This window comes from Callospermophilus lateralis, chromosome 9 (genome assembly GCF_048772815.1).
Source record: "Callospermophilus lateralis isolate mCalLat2 chromosome 9, mCalLat2.hap1, whole genome shotgun sequence".
Taxonomy (NCBI): domain Eukaryota; kingdom Metazoa; phylum Chordata; class Mammalia; order Rodentia; family Sciuridae; genus Callospermophilus; species Callospermophilus lateralis.
Window position 1 is genome coordinate 9071420 of NC_135313.1, and position 21407 is coordinate 9092826.

Consider the following 21407-nt stretch of genomic DNA (forward strand, 5'->3'; position numbering starts at 1 on the left):
AGCTCTGTGAACATTTTCTGTAAAGGGCCACATAAGTATTTTAGGTGTTTCTCACCCCATACAGTCTATTACATCACCATCTGCTTTTATTACGACTCTATAAAAATATGGAAACCATTCTTAGCTTGTAGGCTGTGTAAAAAACGCCATCAGCTGGATTTGGCCTCCAGGGCACAATTTGACAACACCTACTTAGAGTGAAATTTTTAATGTAGTAATGTCTTATAATCAGAATTTTGGGGTTTTATGTGATACTCAACTAAAATTTAATGGAAAAAGAACTCTGTCCACATGAATGGTAAGGCCAAGAGATTGGCTGACTTCAGGCTTGGATGGATCCAAGAGGTCAAATGAACATGGCCTAACATCCAAACCTTTTGGCTTAAGGACCCATCACCTCCTCTTCTCCTATAGTCCTCCTTCCAAAAAACAAGGGCACACTGTCTCATCATTCATCTATCAATTTGTAGGGATGTCACTAGTTTCCTTGGATCATATGCTTACCCTTAAATCAGAATCACTGTGATGATTAGAGATCATAGAAATAGTCTGGTCTGAGTCCCACTTGTGCACAGATTGATGGTCTCTAACTTACAATTGTGTGTCTTAAACCTTTCTGACATTACAGTGGTGTTAAAGAACACCAGTCATTCTGGTTTTCACTTTTAATACAGAATTCAGTAAATTACATGAGATATTTATTCAATAGTTTATTAAAATTGGATTTGTACTAGATGATTTTATCCAACTGTACGTTGATGTATTTTGTTCATGATTAAGGCAGTCTGGGTAAAGCTATGTTGATTGGATAGATATATTAAATATATTATTGACTTACAGTATTTTCAGCTTCCGAGTTTATAAGAATGTAATCCCCATCATAAATTGAGAAGCATCTGTCTTTGGAGTGTATGGTGAATGACAGTTCCTTCTGTACCACATGGAGAAAGGGCAGGACATAAGCTTCCTAGAAATTGAAAAAGAGAAAAATCATGGTGCTCAGAAAAAGGATTGCTAGACATTAGGTATAGTCATCTTGTTTGGCTTTTATCATCACTCCCAAATTAATATATAAGCCTGGTATGGTGTCACATGCATATTATTCCAGTTACTTGGGAGGCTGAGGCAGGAGAATTGTTAATTTTAGGCCAGCCTCAGCAACTTAGATCCTATAACAAAATAAAAAATGTGTAGTTTACTGATAAGAGTGCCCAGGGTTAAATCCCAATTTTTTCCCCCTCAGTAGGGGAAAAAAATTGGAAAGTTCAGTAAGTTGCATATCTAGAATACTTGATAATAAAGGGGGCTATATTTCCATTGTAGGATTATGTAATAGGTCTGATATATGTATATTTCATATAAAAGATTAGCATACCTTCAATAGAGATTATGTAAGAATATTAAATATAAAAAATATGACAGTGAATATGTACTGTTGTTAATTTTTTAAAATATTTTGTTAGTTGTTGATGGACCTTTATTTACTTATATTTATGTGGTGCTGAGAATCAAACCCAGTGCCTCTACCACTGAGCCACTGAGCCACAATCCCAGCCCTTAGTTGTTAATTTTTAAGTGATTCAGCAAAATTAAAGAATAGCAACCATATAGTGTTCTATCTTGTTGGTTCCTTTAGTAGACAGACATGTACTAGTGTTTGTTTTTCCTACAAAGAACAGAATTGGAATCATGTCACAGTTGTCTCCTTAATAAGAAATACCTAGAAAATTTCAAATAGAAAAGAAAAATCTACTGGGTCCAGTGGTGAATGTCTATAATTCTAGCAGCTTAGGAGATGGAGGCAGGAGGATATAATTTTGAGGCCAGCCTCAGCAACTTAGGCCCTAAGCAAATTAGTGAGACCCTGTATCAAAATAAAGTCTGTGAATGTAGCTCAGTGGGGAAGTGCCCCTGGATTCAATTCCTAGCCCCCCCCCCCCAAGAAAAGTAAAGTGCACCCAAAAGTGTGTTAACTGTTTTTATTTAAATGTAAATATCCAGAAAATATCTAGGCCACTGTCAACACTCTCTCTCTTGATTCATTTAAAATGTTTCTTTTTTTTTTTTCTCTCAAAAAAAGCTTAAGGCTACAGTCAATACATATGCAGTTTAAATGTTTCACATTTTAAAAGCCACCCTTTGCAAAAGGACTCAGTTTTTTAAAAAGGATGAAGCTGTGAGCTTGAGTAAATCAGTTTGGGGCTAGCAATGTACATTATTGGGGGGAAAAAAGTATATTGTAGAACAAATTACATTTTTTTAAAAGCAGTATCAGGTTTTGTTTTTAGATACATCTGAAAGTAGAGTGTATTTTCACATTATACATACATGGTCTATAACATATTCTAATTAAGATCCCATTCTTGTTATTGAACATGATGTGGATTTATACTGGTGGTGTATTAATATATGAACATAGGAAAGTGCCATCCCATTCATTCTACTGTCTTTCCTGTTCCTATCCCTACTCCCCTCCCTTCATTCTCCTTTGTCCAATCCAATGAACTTCTGTTCCCTTGTCTTGTGTGTGTTAACACTGACTACAATTTTTGAGAGTATAATATAGCTACCAATTTCTTTTTAAAGATTATAGTAACAAGTGCATAAATTCTTGTTCCCATATAAGGATAAGAGCTTTGAGAAAAGTAGCTTGTTTGCATTTATTTCTGACTTGATTATTTAAAGACTTTGTGGTTAAGAGTATATTAATCTTACCAGTGATATTCCGGTTGCTTTTCATAGTGGCATCATAAAAATAAATGCTAAATATAATTTTTCTGCGTTACAGAACTTGGGAAAGAAATGTGCATTTATGTAGACCTATGCACATGTGTTCTATTGGTTTTATCTTCTGTTGATATACTCTTTGCTTGGCTAGTAAAATGAAGGAAATAACTCTACAAATATTGTATTGGTTTATAGGTAGTTCTAAAATTTTCATTTAAACCAGTAAGGTAGAAGTTTTATCACCTTGCCAGAAATATATTGAAGATGTAGTAGTCTGTTAGGCATCAAAAATAAGCTTAGGAGTCATGTAGTTGATTGGACTACACACTTTTTAATATTTTTGTGTTTTGAATAAGAATCATCATCATCATAACTTATCTATGAAAGTGCTTTTGAACCAACCCAAATACTTCAAAATTGTAAGGATAGTATATTAGAGCAGTGTCAGATACTGAATAGGCAAAAGAAAGTTAAGCTATCTTTTTCTTTCTTTTTAAAAATTATTATTTATTTATTTATTTTAAATTTGTTTTTAATATTTATTTTTTAGTTTTCGGCAGACACACTTGTTTGTATGTGGTGCTGAGGATCGAACCCGGGCCGCACGCATGCCAGGCGAGCGCGCTACCGCTTGAGCCACATCCCCAGCCCCTAAAATTATTTTTTAGTTGTAGTTGGACACAATACCTTTATTTATTATTTTTATGTGGTACTGAGGATTGAACCCAGGGCCTCATGTGCTAGGTGAGCGCTCTACCGCTGAGCTACAACCACAGCCCAGTGTTAAGCTACCTTTTTCTAAAAAGTCATTTACCAAACTGCTTCATCTTGTACTTTGCCATTTCTAATCTAGAAACATTTTAGACTTTTGGGAAGAATTATTTATAAAAAAATTTTTTTTGACTTGGTTTGTTTACAAATACTAAGTAGTTACAATTATCAGTTTTACCCTGTTCTAGTCATCAAGAGGAAAGATAATAATAATTATACAGAAGAGCTAGTTTTTTTCTCCCATCTTGGTTTTAGGCAATGTTGCAAATGGTGATGCTCCTTTTCCACTGGAGAGAGCATAACATGTAATAACTCTTTCACCAGGCAAATGGATGACATTCTTTCAGAAAACAAAATGTTTGGAGTTATCTCTCAGTTTATTAGGCTAGATGGGGTCATGACAATAGCCTAACTAGTTATTTTATATTATAGTCTGATTGTACTATCAGCTGTAAATGTTTTTATGTCTGCTATTTTGGTTGTTCTTCTCTGGCGTACCTCACTGCAACTTAGACTGGTGCTCTTAAAAGTTTAACACCACAAATGGATAAATAGATTGTGGCATGTAAATCCACTCAAGAATACCATTTAGCAATGAAAGGAATGGACTACAGCCAGGCCCAGTGATGCACATCTGTAATACCAACTGCTTGGGAGGCTGAGATAGAAGGATCGTGAGTTCAAAGCCAGCCTCATCAACAGTGAGGTGCCAAGCAACTCGTTGAGACCCTGTCTCTAAATAAAATACAAAGTACAGCTGGAGATTTGGCTCAGTGGTTGACTGCCCCTGAGTTCAATCCCCAGTATCCCCTCCCACCAAAAAAAACAAAAAAGTCTTTTCTTTGTCCACCGTCATTTGATTGCGGATGTACATGTGTCATGTGTATAACACATGGGACACTATATGCCCCTCTCCTCCCCTCACTCCCTCTGCACATTCCAAAGTTTGTTCATTCTTCCCTACTTGGTTCGTTTATAAATACAAAGTATTTGTAAACAAATTTATTTAGTATTTGTTCTTCATGCCACCCCCCAATGAATCAGCTTCCTCTTATCAGAGAAAACATTCCACCTTTGGTTTCTTGGGATTGCTTATTTTACTTAGCATGATATTCTGTAGTTCCATCTATTTGCTTACAAATGTCATAATTTTAATCTTCTGTAAGACTGAGTAATATTCCATTGTGTATATGTGCCACATTTTCTTTATCCATTCATCTGTTGAAGGGCATCTAGATTGGTTCCATAGTTTAGCTATTATGAATTGAGCTGCTATAAACGTTGATGTGGCTTCTTCACTGTAGTATGCTGATTTTAAGTTCTTTGGATATTAACTGAGCTGTTGGAGAGCTGGGTCAAATGGTGGTTACATTCCAAGTTTTCTGACAAATCTCCATGACTCATCACCAGCAATGTATGAGTGCATCTTTTTCCCTACATCCTTGTCAACACTTATCATTGCTTGTAGTCTAGATAATTGCCATTCCATCTGGAGTGAGATGAAATGTTAGAGTCATTTTGATCTGCATTTCTCTAATTAATAGAGATGATGAACATTTTTTTGTTGATTGATTATATTTCTTTTGTGAAATGTTGGTTCAGTTTCTTAGCCCATTTGTTAATTGGGTGATTTGTTGTTTTGGTGTTAGGTTATTTGAGTTCTTTATATATCCTGGAGATATCCTGGGGTAAAGTTTTTCTCTTTGGATTCTCTTTTTAACTCTCTTTCTTTTTCCTGTGCAGAAGGTTTTTTAGTTTGAGGCAATCTCATTACTGCTGATTTGGGGTCATAACTAAGAAATTATTCCTCAGGCCAATGTCATGGAGCTTTTTTATTAGTTTTTTTTTTTAACAGTAGCATTATAATTTTAAACATTGCATTTAAGTAATTGGTCTATTTTTAGTTGATTTTTGTATATGATGAGAAATAATGGGCCCTGGTTTCCTCCTTCTAAAAACAGCTGTCCAGTTTTTGCAGCACCTTTTATTGACAAGACAGTCCTTTTTCATTGTGTGCTCTTGGCACCTTTATGGAGAGTCAGTTGACTGTGTGGGGTGCGGTGCTATTCTGTGCTCTGTGTCCTGTTTCATTGGTTGATATGTCTGTTAATGTACTATTACTGTGCTGTTTTGATTATTACAGTTTTGGAATACATTTTGAAATGCAGTATTTTGATACTTGCAGTTATATTTGGTCAATATTGCTTTGGCTACTTACGATCTTTCATGTTTCCACATGAATTTTAGGATTTATTTTTTATTTTGTGAAGAACGACATTGAAATATTGATAGGGATTGCATTAAATTTGTACAACACTTTAGGTGATGTATACATTTTAACAATATGAATTCTCCCATTCCATCAACACAAGATGTCTTTTTATTGTGTCTTCTTTAGTTTCTTTCATCAATGTTTTATAATTTTTAGTACATGCATCCTCTCACCTTCTTGGTTGATTTTGTTTTCAAGATTTTTGTATTTTGTATTTTTGTTTAAATACCAACACACCTGGCTCAAGCTCCATATTTTCCTAATGATTTCTGTCCAGATGATCTGTCTAGTTTCGAAAATGGAATTTTGCTCTGTTTCAGATTTTTGATATTTGCTTTATAAATTTCAGTTTTCCTAAATATACTTAAAATTGTTATTTATTCTTGATGAATTGACTATCATTATTTAATGACCTATTGTTTCTTTTCTTAGTGTTTGACCTAATGTTTATCTTGTCTGAAATTAGTTTCGGTTTGCTGTAGTATCTTTTTTCATCCCACAAAGGAACTTTATGGACATGAGCGAATACCTTTGTCAGATTCATTGAATCATACATATAAAATCAATACTTGTTATCATACTTGAATAAAGATTAAAAGAAATCTAAATACTAAAGTCTTATCTTCGTGCCTAAAGAGTGAAAGCATAAAACACCTTGAAAAGTTACATCGTGCCAGGTATGGTGTTGCACACCTGAAATCCACCTTCTTGGCAGTTTGAGGCAAGAAGATTACAAGTTCAAAGCCAGCCTGGTCAATATCCAGACCCTGTTTCAAAATGAAGAGGGCTGGAAGTATAGCTTAGTGGTAGAATACTTACCTAGTATGCATGAAACCTGATTTCAGTCCCCAATATCAACAAAAATTAGCATTGTTTCAGTAGCTCACGATACATTCATTTAAATATTTTAGTTTTTTGCTTTTCCACAGTGCCTTTATTTATCTTTATGTGGTGCTGAGGAACAAACCCAGGGCCTCACACATGCCAGGCAAGCACTTTATCACTGAGTCACAACCCCAGTCCTAAATATTTTATTCTGATTTCATTAAACATGAAGATTTGTGCTGTCCATTTACTGTATCATGGTATATTATATAGGTAGTTTAGTATTACATGCATTAAGTCACATTACTGACAATAATAGGAGGTTTTTTTTTTTTTTTTTTTTCTTGATGCTGGGGATTGTGAACCCAGGGCCTTGTGCATGCAAGGCAATTTCTCTACCAACTGAGCTATATCCCCAGGCCTAAAAGGGTTTTAAAAGTGACTTATTATCATATTAATAAGTGATAGCACTTTATTTTTGGAATGTTTTAGTAGGATTTGTACTTGTGTTTTCCCCTAAACTCTAAGTTTTTTGGTTTACTTTCACTTGTCAATAGAGTTCATATTATAATTAAATATTCTGAAAGCACTGTAAAATGTTTTTAATATTAAAAAATACTGATACAATTAACTGAATGCATTAAACTTGCTCCCTTGCTGTTCCGAGTTTTCTGTGTTTCTCAGGTGACCAGGGTGTGTGCCAGTGCAGAGATAGAATAGGATAGGGATAGCAGGCGTAGGTATGTGCTTAACATCAGATAATTCTGGTGATAAGTTGTATAAACAATCAACCTCAGAATGAAATTGAAATTTAAACTTTAGAGCAAATCCTATTTTGCTAGTTAACCCCCCCTCCCTCATGGTGTTTACCTATGTTGCCCAGACTGGATTTGAACTCTTGGGCTTTTCAAAGTCATCTTCCTACCTCAGTCTTCCAGGTAGCTTGGACTATAGAGATCTGCCAGTGTGCCCAGTTAAAGTATCATTCTTTGAACCTTTTCTGTGAGCTTCAGATGTCCAGCTAAACTTCCACAAAAGTTATTTTTTGGGAAAAAGAAAAAGTCCCAGAAACTGTGACTTCGTAATAATGCCTGTCGGAACACAAGCTTTTGCTTCATGAAGCATGTGTTTTGTTTAAAGATTATTGAATAACTTTTCACTCATCAACTTTCTGTATATATGGTATAAAGACTATTCCAAGTTGAATGAACTGTAGTATTGACAGTTTGAAGATCAAGATGTCTAGAATCCTTTTTATCACTTATCTCTTTGACCATTCACTGGTGCTTTTAACACAATTAAGAGGAAAGAATAACTTGTCTTTTTACATTTAAGCAATTAAAACTTCATGACAAAATGGAGGGGACTTGCAGGAGTATATCATCTCTGAAGAAGCACACCTCCAATTAAGATGAAGCCATAGTTCTTGTGGAAATATGTTTGCTGACTATAGAGATCTTTTACTGTTGAAGTCTCTGTTCAGAGAGAGCCTAGTACCCAGAATGACATCATGTAGTGGCATTATTTGTAGAGTTGTAAAGGGAGGGGTGGATGGATGCCATCATGGCATCCCAGCACACTTCATATGTTTTTCTTTCTAATTATACAATATTCTATAAATTGAACATTCTTGTAACATTTATTTGAAATATATGTTTCTTGTTCATGAAGTGGTGTAAAGAAAACATTTTTTTCTTCTCAGTTTATTGACAAACCTTGCATAAACACTAAAGTGGAACAGTTTAAGGATAATATAATAAATTTAGGGGAAATTTAGCACATTTTTAAAATACATAATATATACCATAACAATTCCTTGGCCCTAGTGGGGAAGAGTAGTGAAGAGATTATAGCTCTGAAAGGATGGTTCGGGAGAGGTGGGGCTGTCATGCATTTTATGGGAGAGCTGGAGTCAAATTTGAGCCAAAGCAAGAAGATTGATCTGAACTGGTTGTACCATTAGCTTTCCCATTATTAGTAGGCTAGGTAAAAATCTGACTTTTGCGTAGCACTAGATAAGTCATGTAATGATTCTGTGCACTTTTAAACAGGATGACCAGGAGAATTTTGTAAGTTTTAATTACTAATAGCTTCTCTTCATAAGATTTTACTTTGGTATTTTCCACGAACAGGTTTAAGAAAATCTACCAAGAAGCGCAGTGAGTCCCCACCTGCTGAGCTCCCCAGTTTGAGGCGGAGCACACGCCAAAAGACCACGGGCTCCTGTGCTAGTACCAGGTAGGTAATTAGTTTTGTTTCCAGTTAACCGTTTCCCATTTGCTTTCTTTTCCTAAGCTTATTAAAGTCTTGTCAAATCCTTATTTCTAAACTTTTTTTTTTTAAAAAGTTAATAATGTGAAATAATTTTCCTGGGATACTGAGTAAACATGTTTTTTCTAGCATCACTAAGTATTATTTTTGTGAATTTTCCTTCAATATTTATTCATATTTTCACTGTTTTTGTCATGCTAATTTTAAAAATATATTTATTTTTTGTTTATTATGTGGTGCTGAGGATCAAACCCAGTGCTTCATATGTGGGAGGCAAGTGCTCTGCCACTGAGCCACAACCCCACTAATTTTTAACAACAGTTTTGTGTTCTTCCTCTTCTGCTACACCATTTTTACAATTATTACTAAGTGTTGGGAGATTTGGTTGTTTTTTTGAGTTGGTCTGCCAAGTATATCTAATGAATATCTTTATGCAGATTTTGAGATTTTTTTAAAGGTTGTTATGTTTCCTGGTGGTTTCATGAATGAATAAAAAAGGATGCTTATATTTTTTTAATTCATTTTTTCTTTTTACTCATATGTGACATTAGAATCCATTTTGATATTTTGATATACAAACATAGAATATGTCTTAGTAACGATCTCATTCTTGTGGATGTACATGATGGAGGGATTTACCATAATGTTTTCATATGTGCATAGGAAAATTATGTCAGGTTCATTCCACTGTCTTTTTCCTACCCCCCACTTTATTCCCTCCATTTCTTCTTCTCTAATCTACTGAACTTCCATACATCCCCCTTATTGTGAGTTAGCTTTCACAAATCAGAGAAAACATTTAACCTTTGGCTTTTGGGAACTTGCATTTAACTTAGCATGATAGTTTCCAGATACATCTATTTATGTGCAAATGTCATAATAAAGTAATTCTCTTTTATGACTGAATAATACTTTATTGTGTATGTATATACTACATTTTCTTATCCATTTGGAATGCCTATTTTAATGGTTGTAGTATTGCCTTGTTTCTGAAAGTGTTGGCCTTGGTTACTAAGCTAAATGAGAAAGGAAAAGAAAATCTTTTAATTTTTCTATTTCAAAACCTGCCTATCAAAAGAAAGTGTAGTCATTTGAGTGTGTTCTTTCTTCAATTTCTGTTTCTCCCAGTTGTTGTGGATATCATTTTCAGACTGTCCACCACCTTTGATGTGTAGAACAGCATTTTATTTCACATAGTTTTATTAAAATTCATTGAGAACCTTAGGAAAATTTCAGGAAAAAGATTTTTCCTTTAACCTGAGACTTTCAGGCTTGGTGTTTGGTTAAGTGCACTTGTACTGTTAATTACTCTGTAGCCAGATGTTAATTCTCCCTCTTTCATATGTAGTTTCCCCTAGTAATTGCATCAAACCACTGATGAGGCTGTGAATTTAGCTTGCCTCTTTCTTACCCTAACTCAGATAAGCAGAAAAAGATTTTAAGAACTTAAATTGATTCCTCTGTTTTGATTGTTATTAGTGGTGACAAATAAGTCATACTGTTGTATGACTGGTACTAAGTCATAAGAAATGCCATTTTAAATTCTCACGTCTCCACTTTTTGGTTTCATTTTTTTCCCCCTAGTGCTAGTAAAAAAAAAAAAAAAAAAGAAAGGGCCTATACTAAACTAATTCTCCACCAGCAAGCAATATTCCCAGCACTTGCAGTTATTTTCTAATTCTTTAGATTGCTTAAAAATATCTAGAATTTAGTACACGTGTTTGGTTTTGAGGTTTCTTACTCATACTTCCAAGACTTCTGAGAAAAAATTCTTTAGAGTTTTAGTTCTGTTTTAAACTGTATTTGAATCTTAACTTACCAAAGGTTTGTAGTCTGAAGTATAAGCTGAATTCTCTTTGGTTTAAAATTGATTTTTAACTTTTATGTGAAGCTAGATAATTTAGTGTTGTAATTGTCTTACTTTGTCTTTCTCTGTAGCCTTCTTTCCTTCTGCATGTGAACACAGATCTGATGCATGTTAAATGACTTGTAATACACATGGTCATGCTGTGCACAAGCCATCTAGTTCAACTGCCTGGAATACCCTTCCTTAAAATCCTTTTCTGAATTACTTGGGCTTCCACTTAAATTTAGTACCTTGATAGCCAACTGAGGTTGTGTCTCTATCTTTTCTTGAAGCAAAAAACTCCTTGAGGGCAGCAACCCTGTGTATCCAAAAAGTTCAGTCCAGTGTGTTGTACAAATTAGATGTTGAGTGAATTTGAATCCCTGTTATTTCTGGCTTTGATGAGTAGTGTTTGAAATGAGCTCCTTTTACCTATGAAAGAAAGTTTAGTTAAACCAACTGTTTAGGGAGGATTTTTCATTAATTAGGAAAATAAACTCTTCTAAGTATCCTGAGGTGTCAATTTTGCCTGCTCTCTTCTTCTGGAGGCAGAATTTCACTAGTTTCTTAATCTAAAATGTTTCAGTATATTTCTTAAGGTAATTTGGGGAGTTGCTGTTTAAATATTAGTTGTAGTACTGTGGGGTCATCTTTTGTTTCTGATTTTTCTATGATGGTAAGATCATCATCAAATATAATTTGTTTCATGAAAGATGAATAGTAGTAGTTCTCTTTTCCATACCTTATTCTGTGTCTGTTTAATGTAAACCAATGTGTTCCCAAAAGCCATCTGTTTGTTTATAAATATTAAGTCTGTTCTTATATAGGATGGAGTTACTGTCCATTTTTAGAATAGTTATTTTTGGATGATTTAGGTAAACTGGAACATAGAGAATGGGAATGTCTTTCTGTCCTCCTCTTTTCCGCATTGTCAGTGTCTCTTCAATCCAGTGTATATTAATCTACTTTTTAGCCCCAAAGTGGGGCTCTATTTTAAGTGAATTGAATATTTCTCTTCAGGAATGGTCACTTTCCCATTTATTTGGAAGTGTTTAAAAATAAAAAATTTCTGCCTGTAAAGGATGACAACAGCTGCCAGTAACACAAAAGCACGTACTGTGAATGCATTTTAAACATACAAAGAATTTTAAACATACAAAGTCTTGGTTGTTACACATAGTGATTTTCTGCAGCAATTTTTATTTAAAAAGAAGAAACTGGCTTTGTCCTCTATGAATCTGAGCTTTGTGTTGTCTATACATTGCTCCTGGTTCACTGGTTACGCTGCCTATGATGACATTTTTCTGTTGCAGTCGGCGAGGCTCTGGCCTGGGCAAAAGAGGAGCAGCTGAGGCTCGGAGACAGGAGAAAATGGCAGACCCTGAAAGCAACCAGGAGACAGTAAATTCTTCAGCTGCCCGGACAGATGAAGCTCCCCAAGGAGCTGCAGGTAGATTGGCATTTCTTAAAACACATTTCTCTTATATATTTATTTAGACCTAATTATTTTTTACCTGAATATGATGAAATGGGAGGAACATAGTATGCTGAATGTTACCATTAAATAAATTTTTGTTCAAATTTGTTTTACAATATAGCCTTAGCATTTAGATTAATGGGTTTGCCATTTTAAAATTCCCATCCAGTCCAGGTTTGTACAAATAATATTCAAAGGGCTGTCAGGAGGTATTAATTCATTTCTGTTAAAGCTTTTTACATATTGACTAGTGCCTATTGATTGAAAGAATTTAAATTCATAATAAATGAAAACAAGAGGATATGGCTTGAATTACTTCATAAATAAGTGAATTTTAATTTAGAATTTTGTAACCCCTAAAAAATAAGTGCTCCATTTGCACTTAACGTATTTTAATAATAGTATTTAGATTTTTATGGGCTTTTAAAATTTCTTCTTGAAATCTTAGAACAATTAAGGTGTTTTTTTTCACCCCTTGATTTAACTTTAAATGTGTATCCCTTGCCATTACCAAAACAAAGCTAATACTCTTAGCTGTTAAATGTGGCTACGCAGTTTTAAAATGTAGTTTATCATTGATGTTTCTTACCAGATAACAAAAATCTTATGAGTCCCTTAAATCAATGTTATGTATACAGGTTTAGATTTATATAGATACCCACTTTGAACAAAGGTATTTCATGTACTGTGTTTTAATATTAGAATATGTGCTAGTTTGTGTGTGTGTGTTTCTTTTGATACTTGGAATTGGATCCAGGAGTGCTTTACCACTGAGCTATATCCCCAGACCTTTTTATTTTTTATTAAATTGTTTAGGGCTTCACTGAGGCTGGCCTGGAACTTGCAACCTCCTGCTTCAGCCTCCTAGGTTGTTGGGATTAGAGGCGTGCAACACCACCCTCCTCCTGGCTGTTCTAGTTTTCTTTCATGCCTGTGGTGGTCATATTTCATAATGATTTGCTAGGAGCATTCTAGTTTACCCACTACTGTTGTCTTGTCCTCTCTATCTTAGCACTTTTTTTTTTTTTTTTTCTTTTTTTGAGTCATTACTCTTTTCCAGTTTGTACAATAAATTACATGGTAGGCTTATTTATAGGATATCTTCTTTGGGGAGATAATTTTTTTTCCTCATAACTTTTCCCTAGAAGAGTCTGAATTGATAAATATTTGGAAAAATAGAGGCCATTTCATGTGGAGTTCATTGGAGCCATTCATGTTTCCTTCCCTATATTGTACACTTTTGAGTCTTAGTGTTTATTTCAAGTACTATATATGGAAGTGGGGGCATTTCCAAAATGGATGACAGAAATGGAGCTGCTGAATGTGGCGTTGTTACATTAGACTCTTTACATTAATTACCATAGCTAACATTTATGGAGCATATGCTCTATTGCAGGCACAGTATTAAACACTATTCATATATTCTTGTTTACTATTCAAAAGAACCTGGTGAAATTTGAGTGCTGTTATTGCCATTTTATAAATGAGGAAAAACTGAGATGCATTCAAGTTAAGCTTACCTAGTTTTACAAGTTAGGATATGTGACTCTCAAATCCAGATCTTAGAAATCAACTGCACATTTATAACAGCTGTCTTTTCCCTGGGGGAGGGGGTTATAAGAGTTTAATTCATATGGATGTAATTGAAGGCTAGAGTGAGGGGGTATAGTGTAAACTTTTGTTCCCTGGTATATTATCTAAGAGAATAAAAGCTTCAGGAGAGTCAGGATAATCAGCTGACTTCCTAAACACTTGAATGTGTTTCACTGCCATTCATATTTGAAATTGCAATGTGATATAGGTACTTTTCAAGTTTATGTATTATGCTGCTGATAAAAGATACATGTGGGGTGGTCACTGCTATTAGAGGATCAGTGACTAGACATTTGATGGGTCCCTTATGGATTGTAGGAATTCCTCTGCTGACTGAATAAAGTATGGGAAAAGGAGTGAATTATTTATCAGCTTCATATTAAGTTCTTCCATGTATTGTGCTTTAGTTTCTTTGTGTATGAAATATAAAAACCAAACTTCTAAATTTGTGTAGAGTATAGGTTTGTTCTGATGACTTTTAGACTACCATTTGATGAGCATCCAGTTCTCAGACAATGCTTCGTCAGTTGGTATGATACTCCCTTCTTTTGCTTTAAGAATCTTCATAATTTCACAAGAAATGATCAGGGTCAAATCATAAAATAAAAATCAGCCTAGTTTTGCAGATTTTTCTCTTCCTAATTACTTTTATTTAGTATCACTACAAATTATGTCATGACCATATGGACCTGATGATGGAGCCCATGATAAGGAATCATTACATTCCTATTGCCATTTCTGTAGTCTTATGACACTAAGGGGGTGGCATCTGTTGCCTCCCTTTTACACATTTGGTAAATGTTTGCAGTTCCTAGCAAGTAAAATCAAATTCCACAACTTTTTAATATTTTGTCTTTCTTTTTGTGAAAGAAGTGGCATTGGTTAAAGTATAAAAATTTGGAGTTTTTTGATAGAATTTTTTACATTGCTGCCTTATAATTATACATAATATTAGTATTCATTATTCCATATTCAAACATGCAGAAAGCTATTTCATCAATATAATCCCAAGTATATGATAGAATTTTTGTGTTCTGATGTAAATAATATTTTCTCAATTGTTTTCATTGAAGTATTTATTGTAAACCATAGTTCTGTGAAGATCTGGTAGGACTAGATGGGAGACGTACCTGGCTTAAGGAAAAAGAAAGATCAACCATCCTGAAAATCCAGTTATAGTCATACTTTAACATTTGACTTTGGGGACAGATTTGTACATGTGCACAAGGAGGTTTAGAGTGAAGACTAAAGAACTTTGTAATTGACTTTTTTCATTGATCACATTTTCTTATCTATTGGTCTTCACATAACAGCCACCTCTCTGCTCTTAACTCAAACTAGCCATGTCTTTGGACTAATTTAATTATCTAATTTTTAACAATATGCACAAAAGGAACAGCCATGGGTAAATATTTCACACTTGCCATCAGAAGGGTTGACAGAAGGATCCTTTTCTTTGCTTCTAGTAATTAATTTCTGTCAAGACTGGCACCACCCCCCCCTCCCCACACTCATTTCCACTGAAAAACAGACCAGCTCTGCCCCTTTTTGTAGTGGTTCTATGGCTCCTCTAAAGATTGCAACTCCATTACACTAGAACCTTACCAGCTCTTTTAATTATGTGCTTTTATAAATTTTATGTCTTGGTTAATTAATTTCTTTGTGGCACTGCTATTTGAGATATTCATTATGAAAGTCATAAGTATGTTTTAACGAGTAAGGTAAAGTAGAAATCTTTAATTAATGTATGTAAATCTGCAGGACATTTTAAAGTAACACCTAATAAGCCCTCTGGTTAAAACAAAACAAAACACCAAAAACTTAAAAACAAAAACCCAACATTCCCTTAGTGAGGTTTTGGTGGAGTTTTTTGGTTTGCTTTTTAATGTGTGGGTTACAGAGAATGCCTTAAAAAACCAACCATTTCGTTTATTAAAACTTTGTATTTGCTTTCCACATGCCAGGAAGAGTCACTTTAATAAACCCAATCATTATTGGTACCTAATACCAGTATTTGTTAACAGGGGCTCTGTATAATGTGAAGAAACAACTGTATTTGAATTAAAAATTACTGCTGAAGAGTATGTTATGGATCTTAAGAGTACAGTCAGTGAAGTCAGACTGTCTGGGTTCAAATCTCTGGTCCATTTGGAGTTCTCTGACTTGGGCAAGTACACTCAAAGTCAAAAAGCCTCAGTTTCATATGCATGATGAATCTTACATCACTTTCTATACTGTGAGGAGATATTTAGACAATTTCTATAGACAGTAAGCATTTAATAAATGTTGCCTATATGTGGCATCATACATTGCAGTTACTGGATAATCTCCTTTTTCTTAACCAGCAGTATGGATTTTGCCAAACATGATACCCTTTAACATTAGCATTAGCATTAGCATTAGCATTTCGGGTTAACCTACAGCTCTAAACCATGAAGTTAACATATTCTGTAAGTGGCAAGACAAGTGTTTTAGACTTGATATGGTTTTTGTTACATTTACTGAATTCTGTGATTGTGTCATGAAAGCAGCCACAGGCAGTATGTCAACAAATGAGTACAGTTATATTCTAATAGCTCATATGCACAAAACCTTGTGGTGGACTGGATTTGGCCTTTGGAACATAGTTTGCTGACCTTTGTTCTTTTTAACACATAAATTTTTCTAAAAAATTTTTGAAATCTCACTGAAGTTACAGAAAATACTCAATGGTGTGTGAAGAAAGGTATAAAAATTCAGAGTTGGTGATTGGTGGGTGCATTGGTATCTTTTTCTTCAGAAAAGCTAATCTTAAATTCACTTTCATTATGCCTCTTTAAAATAGTCTTTCTGGTTTGCATTCTGTCACTCTTAAATGGGGCTTTTAAGGTACTATGAATGATGTGGTTTTTATTTATGTAGATCAGTCATGTGTTTAAAAAGGCTTAGGACCCAGCAGACTCGTGAAGGTATAGCGGGCTGCTAGTTGTGCAGGAACATAGTTTCATTTTTGGTCAGTTATAATAGAATTCACTTCTGTTAGCATATGCTGTTTTTTTTTTTTTTTTTTTTTTTGTTAGCATTTTGTGTAGTAGTATCCTTCTCAGTCTTCATTCTGCACTAAGTGTTGACATCTTAGTTGCCTTCTCTTCTGTGCTTCATAGCAATGGTTTGCAGCCATCTCTTAGTGATAGTACATATTTCCAATATTTTGTCCTAGAAATAAGAATATGTAATAGTTTTACACTACTGAAATTAGAACAGATAAATTATTGTCAGCTATTTATGATATGTCACAGTGGTCTTAGCAGTGTTCACCTTAATTGACTTCTGTTAGAGGAGTCCAGGATAAGACTTCATTCAAGAGCAGTTTCAAAGGCATGAGGACTCTGTCAAAAGCCATGTGTGAATAAAATGCAAAGTTTATATTTTTATACTTGTTTAATACTAAAGTAGTTGAGTGCTGCTTTTATTTCTAAATGTTATAGAATGATGTCTAGAATAGCTGAGTGCAATAGAAAGGCAATTTAATTGAATTTATTTATTGTAGTCTGTAAAACTTCAGGCTTTCTTTTTTAAAATAAGCCAGACATAATGAGTTTAAATGCTCCTCTCCTAACCTCACCTTCCCCTTCCCCCAAGCCTCTAGTTCTGTTGCAGGGGCTGTTGGCATGACCACCTCTGGGGAGAGTGAATCAGATGATTCCGAGATGGGACGATTACAAGGTAAAGACAGTCGTTGAGCCTACAAGAAATAGTTTCCATAGACTCTTAGTTATTACTGTTTTTTACTGAAATTAGTTTACATATGTTCAATTGAATATTATTTAGCAGTGCCTGCTCCTCCTTAGTGGTGATTTGATGATTTGGATTCAGAAGATAAGCTATCTGCATCTTTAATTTTACTGTGTAACTATAGAAACCCCATTTTTTTGGTTGTTTCCAAAATTGTCTTTATGATACTTGTGCAGTTGGTTTTAATAACAAATCACAAACAGTATATTAAGCTACTCCTTGAGGGCGGGGGAAGCTTAATATATTGTTCCATTGAACATAATTATAAATACATAACTGTTAATAGATGCCAGATGCATTCTTAATGTATCTACGAAGGTAGGTATTTTGGTTTTGTTTTGTTTTTGCCATGATCTTTTTTTCTCTTTGATCACCTATTTTAAAATAGAGTTGTATAGTAGTATATAAATAAATTCCAGATTTTTTATATTATAAGAGCTTAAAAAGAAGTTACATTATAACTAGATGGCTATATATTTTAGTCTCAGGGACTTGACTTTATAATCTCCAGTGTGAGGCTTACATTGTAAGAAACATCGTTTTTAAATCAGTTTCAGGTTGCTTTTACATTCCTAAGGAAATAGCAAGGAGTAGGATTCTCGTGAACACATAAATTTTCTTACCTTTGGAGGAGACAAATGTCTTTAGATCATGAGATCAACATCTGATTGGGGAATAATGTCAGAGGGAAAGTGGGGCAAAGGTGTTTAAAGTATAACTTCAAAATAGATATAACCTTGGGTTTTTCTTGGACTATTAACACAGTTCCTGCTGGCACTGAGCTTTTAAAATTCTCCATAAAACTTATAACTTGAAGTTTGCACATGTATATTTTATGTTAATTACATTAATTATGAGGGTGGTCTTGGACGTTTAATGTAGCCTCTCTTAAAATTCAGAATGGAAAGTGACATTGACTAACTCAATTATGTGAGATAAATCAGTTGCTTGACATTCTTAGGTAAGATCAGTTGCATTAAATCAACTCAATTACTCCCCCCCCCCCCCCATCCCTGCCCTTCTTTTTTCTTTAGCTCTGTTAGAGGCCAGGGGTCTTCCTCCTCACCTGTTTGGTCCTCTTGGTCCTCGGATGTCACAACTTTTCCATAGAACAATTGGAAGCGGAGCTAGTAAGTGCATAACTAACTTTAAATTTTTCCTCCCTTGAAACCTCTTAATTAGTTAAATGCTGTTTTTACTATTGATGTGAATAAGTATGAGGAAGTTTTAAATTTTCATGAACTTTATTTTTTAAAATAGTGCACGTGCACACACTCACTTTAAATATAGCATCTATTAGATTTTCTTCTGTACTTTTATTTTTGATTGCTAAATCGGAATCATTAAAAACTAGCCAGATTTTATAGGAAGAGTGACTCAATTTGAACTGTATAAAAGTAAAGAATTTATATTGAGTAGCAATGGCATTTGATTGCACAGTTTTAATTCCATTTTTTATGGTTTAATAAACTGAAGCCTGTAAGACAATTGAAGATATAATATGAACCTGAAAGATTTTTAGCAGAACTCTGGTCACTACACTCATACCAGATTAATGTTTTTTAATCCATTGTAGTGAGTGACTCTTGAAGTCCCAATTTTAATAACTAAGAGCAGTTAAAAAATCAAGTTATTTGTATTTCAGAGTATTATCTTTAGCTTCCTTAAAATTTATGTTTTATTTTTGTTAGAATTTCATTGATAGTGTTCCCATAGAATCAGGTTAATTTATAGACTTAAGTCTTGCTTAACTTCAAAATTTCTGAAGTGTTATTGAAGCTTATTAGCCTCTGACCTTATTAATATGTGCCTTTATAATTTGTGTCAGATATTTCAATTTTTTTTTAAGGCAATGAAATGTGTGTACCTGCTTTTTTTCAGTTTCTGGTCTTAATATTTGACAAGGAAATTTAAGAAGCAGCTGGTATTTTTGTTTTTGTTTTGTTTGCTTTTGCCACCCTGACACTCAAATCTCAGATAATATATCCTCTTGTAAAGTTGTTATCAACTCTTGAACATGGATATTAATTTACTCTATTGGGAGGGACTAGGAATGTACTGAATCATAAATAAGATAAGCAGAGCTGTTTCTCCCTGAAGCTTCCATGCTAGAGGGTGACCCTGGCAAACACAATTACTATATAGTAAAATTTCAGAGACTTAAGTGAGGAAATCAACCATGCACAGGTCTGAGGGAAAGAATATATGCAACCCTAAATCCATCAGTAATCATCAACTCATGGCAATATTGACGTCATTAATAGCCTGAACATTAGTTTTAATTAAGTCCTAGGCATTATTTAATCTGCTTATATTTGAATTTATAACTAAAAATAAGCTTATATTTAACATAACCACAGTGTTTTCTGTTTTAAGAAAAAAATATTTACTAAGTTCAAATATCTCCATCCTTATAAATTCATAGGAAATTTTGTTTCATTGAATCTGGATCAAAACCCAATGTATACATTGCATTCAGTTAATATGTTTAAGTTTTTTTATTAATAGAAATGTTATTTATTTTTTTAAATATTTATTTTTTAGTTGTATTTGGACACAGTACCTTTATTTTATTTATTTATTTTTTATGTGGTGCTGAGGATCGGAACTCAGGGCCTTACATGTGCCAGGCGAGCACTCTACCTCTGAGCCACAACCCCAGCCCAGAAATCTTATTTATTTTACCACTTCATATACTTCTTGGAAGAAAAGTGATCACAGGGCCTACATAAGGGTATTGACATTAAACATCTCAAATTCATGTTTAGGGTTAACTATTACACATGAAATTAATCCATAGATTGGAATTGGGGGATCAGTGTCTTTGTGCCCTTGACCTAGCTTCAGCAAGGCCTAGCTCATGTTTAATATTTAGTTTATTCTTACCCAAATCCCTGCTCCCGTATTGGTTTGAAATGAATTGCAAATGTTATATATTTTTATCTGTAAATATATCATCATGTAGCTCAAGGATACCACTCCTTGAAGTAAACATACGCCCAGGCACATACACAGGTTACTTTTATCACACTTAAATAATTCCTTAATAGATGCACAGTGTCAAACTTCCATTGTTTAGAATGTCTTAAAATTTCTTGCAAATTGGTAGTTCTGGGGGCTTTTTCAGATTTGAGTGTAATCCTTCTCTCCTGAGAAAGGGCTATTCAAAAGTGATAGTATATTCTTAGGTTAGAACTGCATGTCTGATTGTCTCTTAACAAGCTCTTGAAACTTGGTTTCAAGGTAACAAGGGTTAAAAGAATGGTGATACTTTAGGTTGAATAATTACTCTTCATTTATGAGAAGTAAAGCAATTTAGTAGAAATACATAAAAGAATATCTTTCCCTTATTTTCTATTTGCTTATTTAGGAGTACAGTCAATATTAGAAAAATTACTTTTCCCCCTTCATTTGCCAATTTTCAAAATAGTGGTTTGTATGTCTTCTACAGATGCCAAGACTTTTTTGTGGGATGGGGGTGGATGGAGGGTGTAGTATTATAAACAGTGGTTGAGACATATTTTAGATATTTCGTTGAGTTTCACTGATTCTTAAATTGTCCCATCATTGGATGATGGGATCATTTTTTGAGATATGCTTGAATTTTTTTTTTATATAACCTTAGTAGTTTTTGATAGCTTACTTGCTTTTTGATATGACAGAAAGTACCAGGTTCAGCTGACTTATTTTCCCCCAATCCCTGAAATAGAGCTCTTGCTACAAACTCTTGGTTTCTTTTTGTATGAAATTATATTTAGAGATCACAATCTGGACATGTTTATTGCTACTGGATTGAACATTATTAGTAAACTTTTAATGGACAATCTAGGAAATAATTGTATTTTTAAACA

General features: G+C 34.0%; 1 protein-coding gene across 18 annotated transcripts in view; it reads left to right on the top strand.

Moving 5' to 3' along the window:
- Trip12 (thyroid hormone receptor interactor 12) overlaps window positions 1-21407 on the top strand; it is a 147956-nt gene that overhangs the window by 68638 nt on the left and 57911 nt on the right. For 17 of the 18 annotated variants that reach the window (XM_076866231.2, XM_076866226.2, XM_076866233.2 and 14 more), the window contains 4 exons: window positions 8728-8833; window positions 12026-12162; window positions 17404-17487; window positions 18591-18686. In XM_076866231.2, coding sequence (XP_076722346.1) covers window positions 8728-8833; window positions 12026-12162; window positions 17404-17487; window positions 18591-18686 — 423 coding nt within the window. The remainder of the gene's footprint in view (window positions 1-8727; window positions 8834-12025; window positions 12163-17403; window positions 17488-18590; window positions 18687-21407) is intronic. The other variant, XM_076866243.2, reaches the window with a different exon arrangement.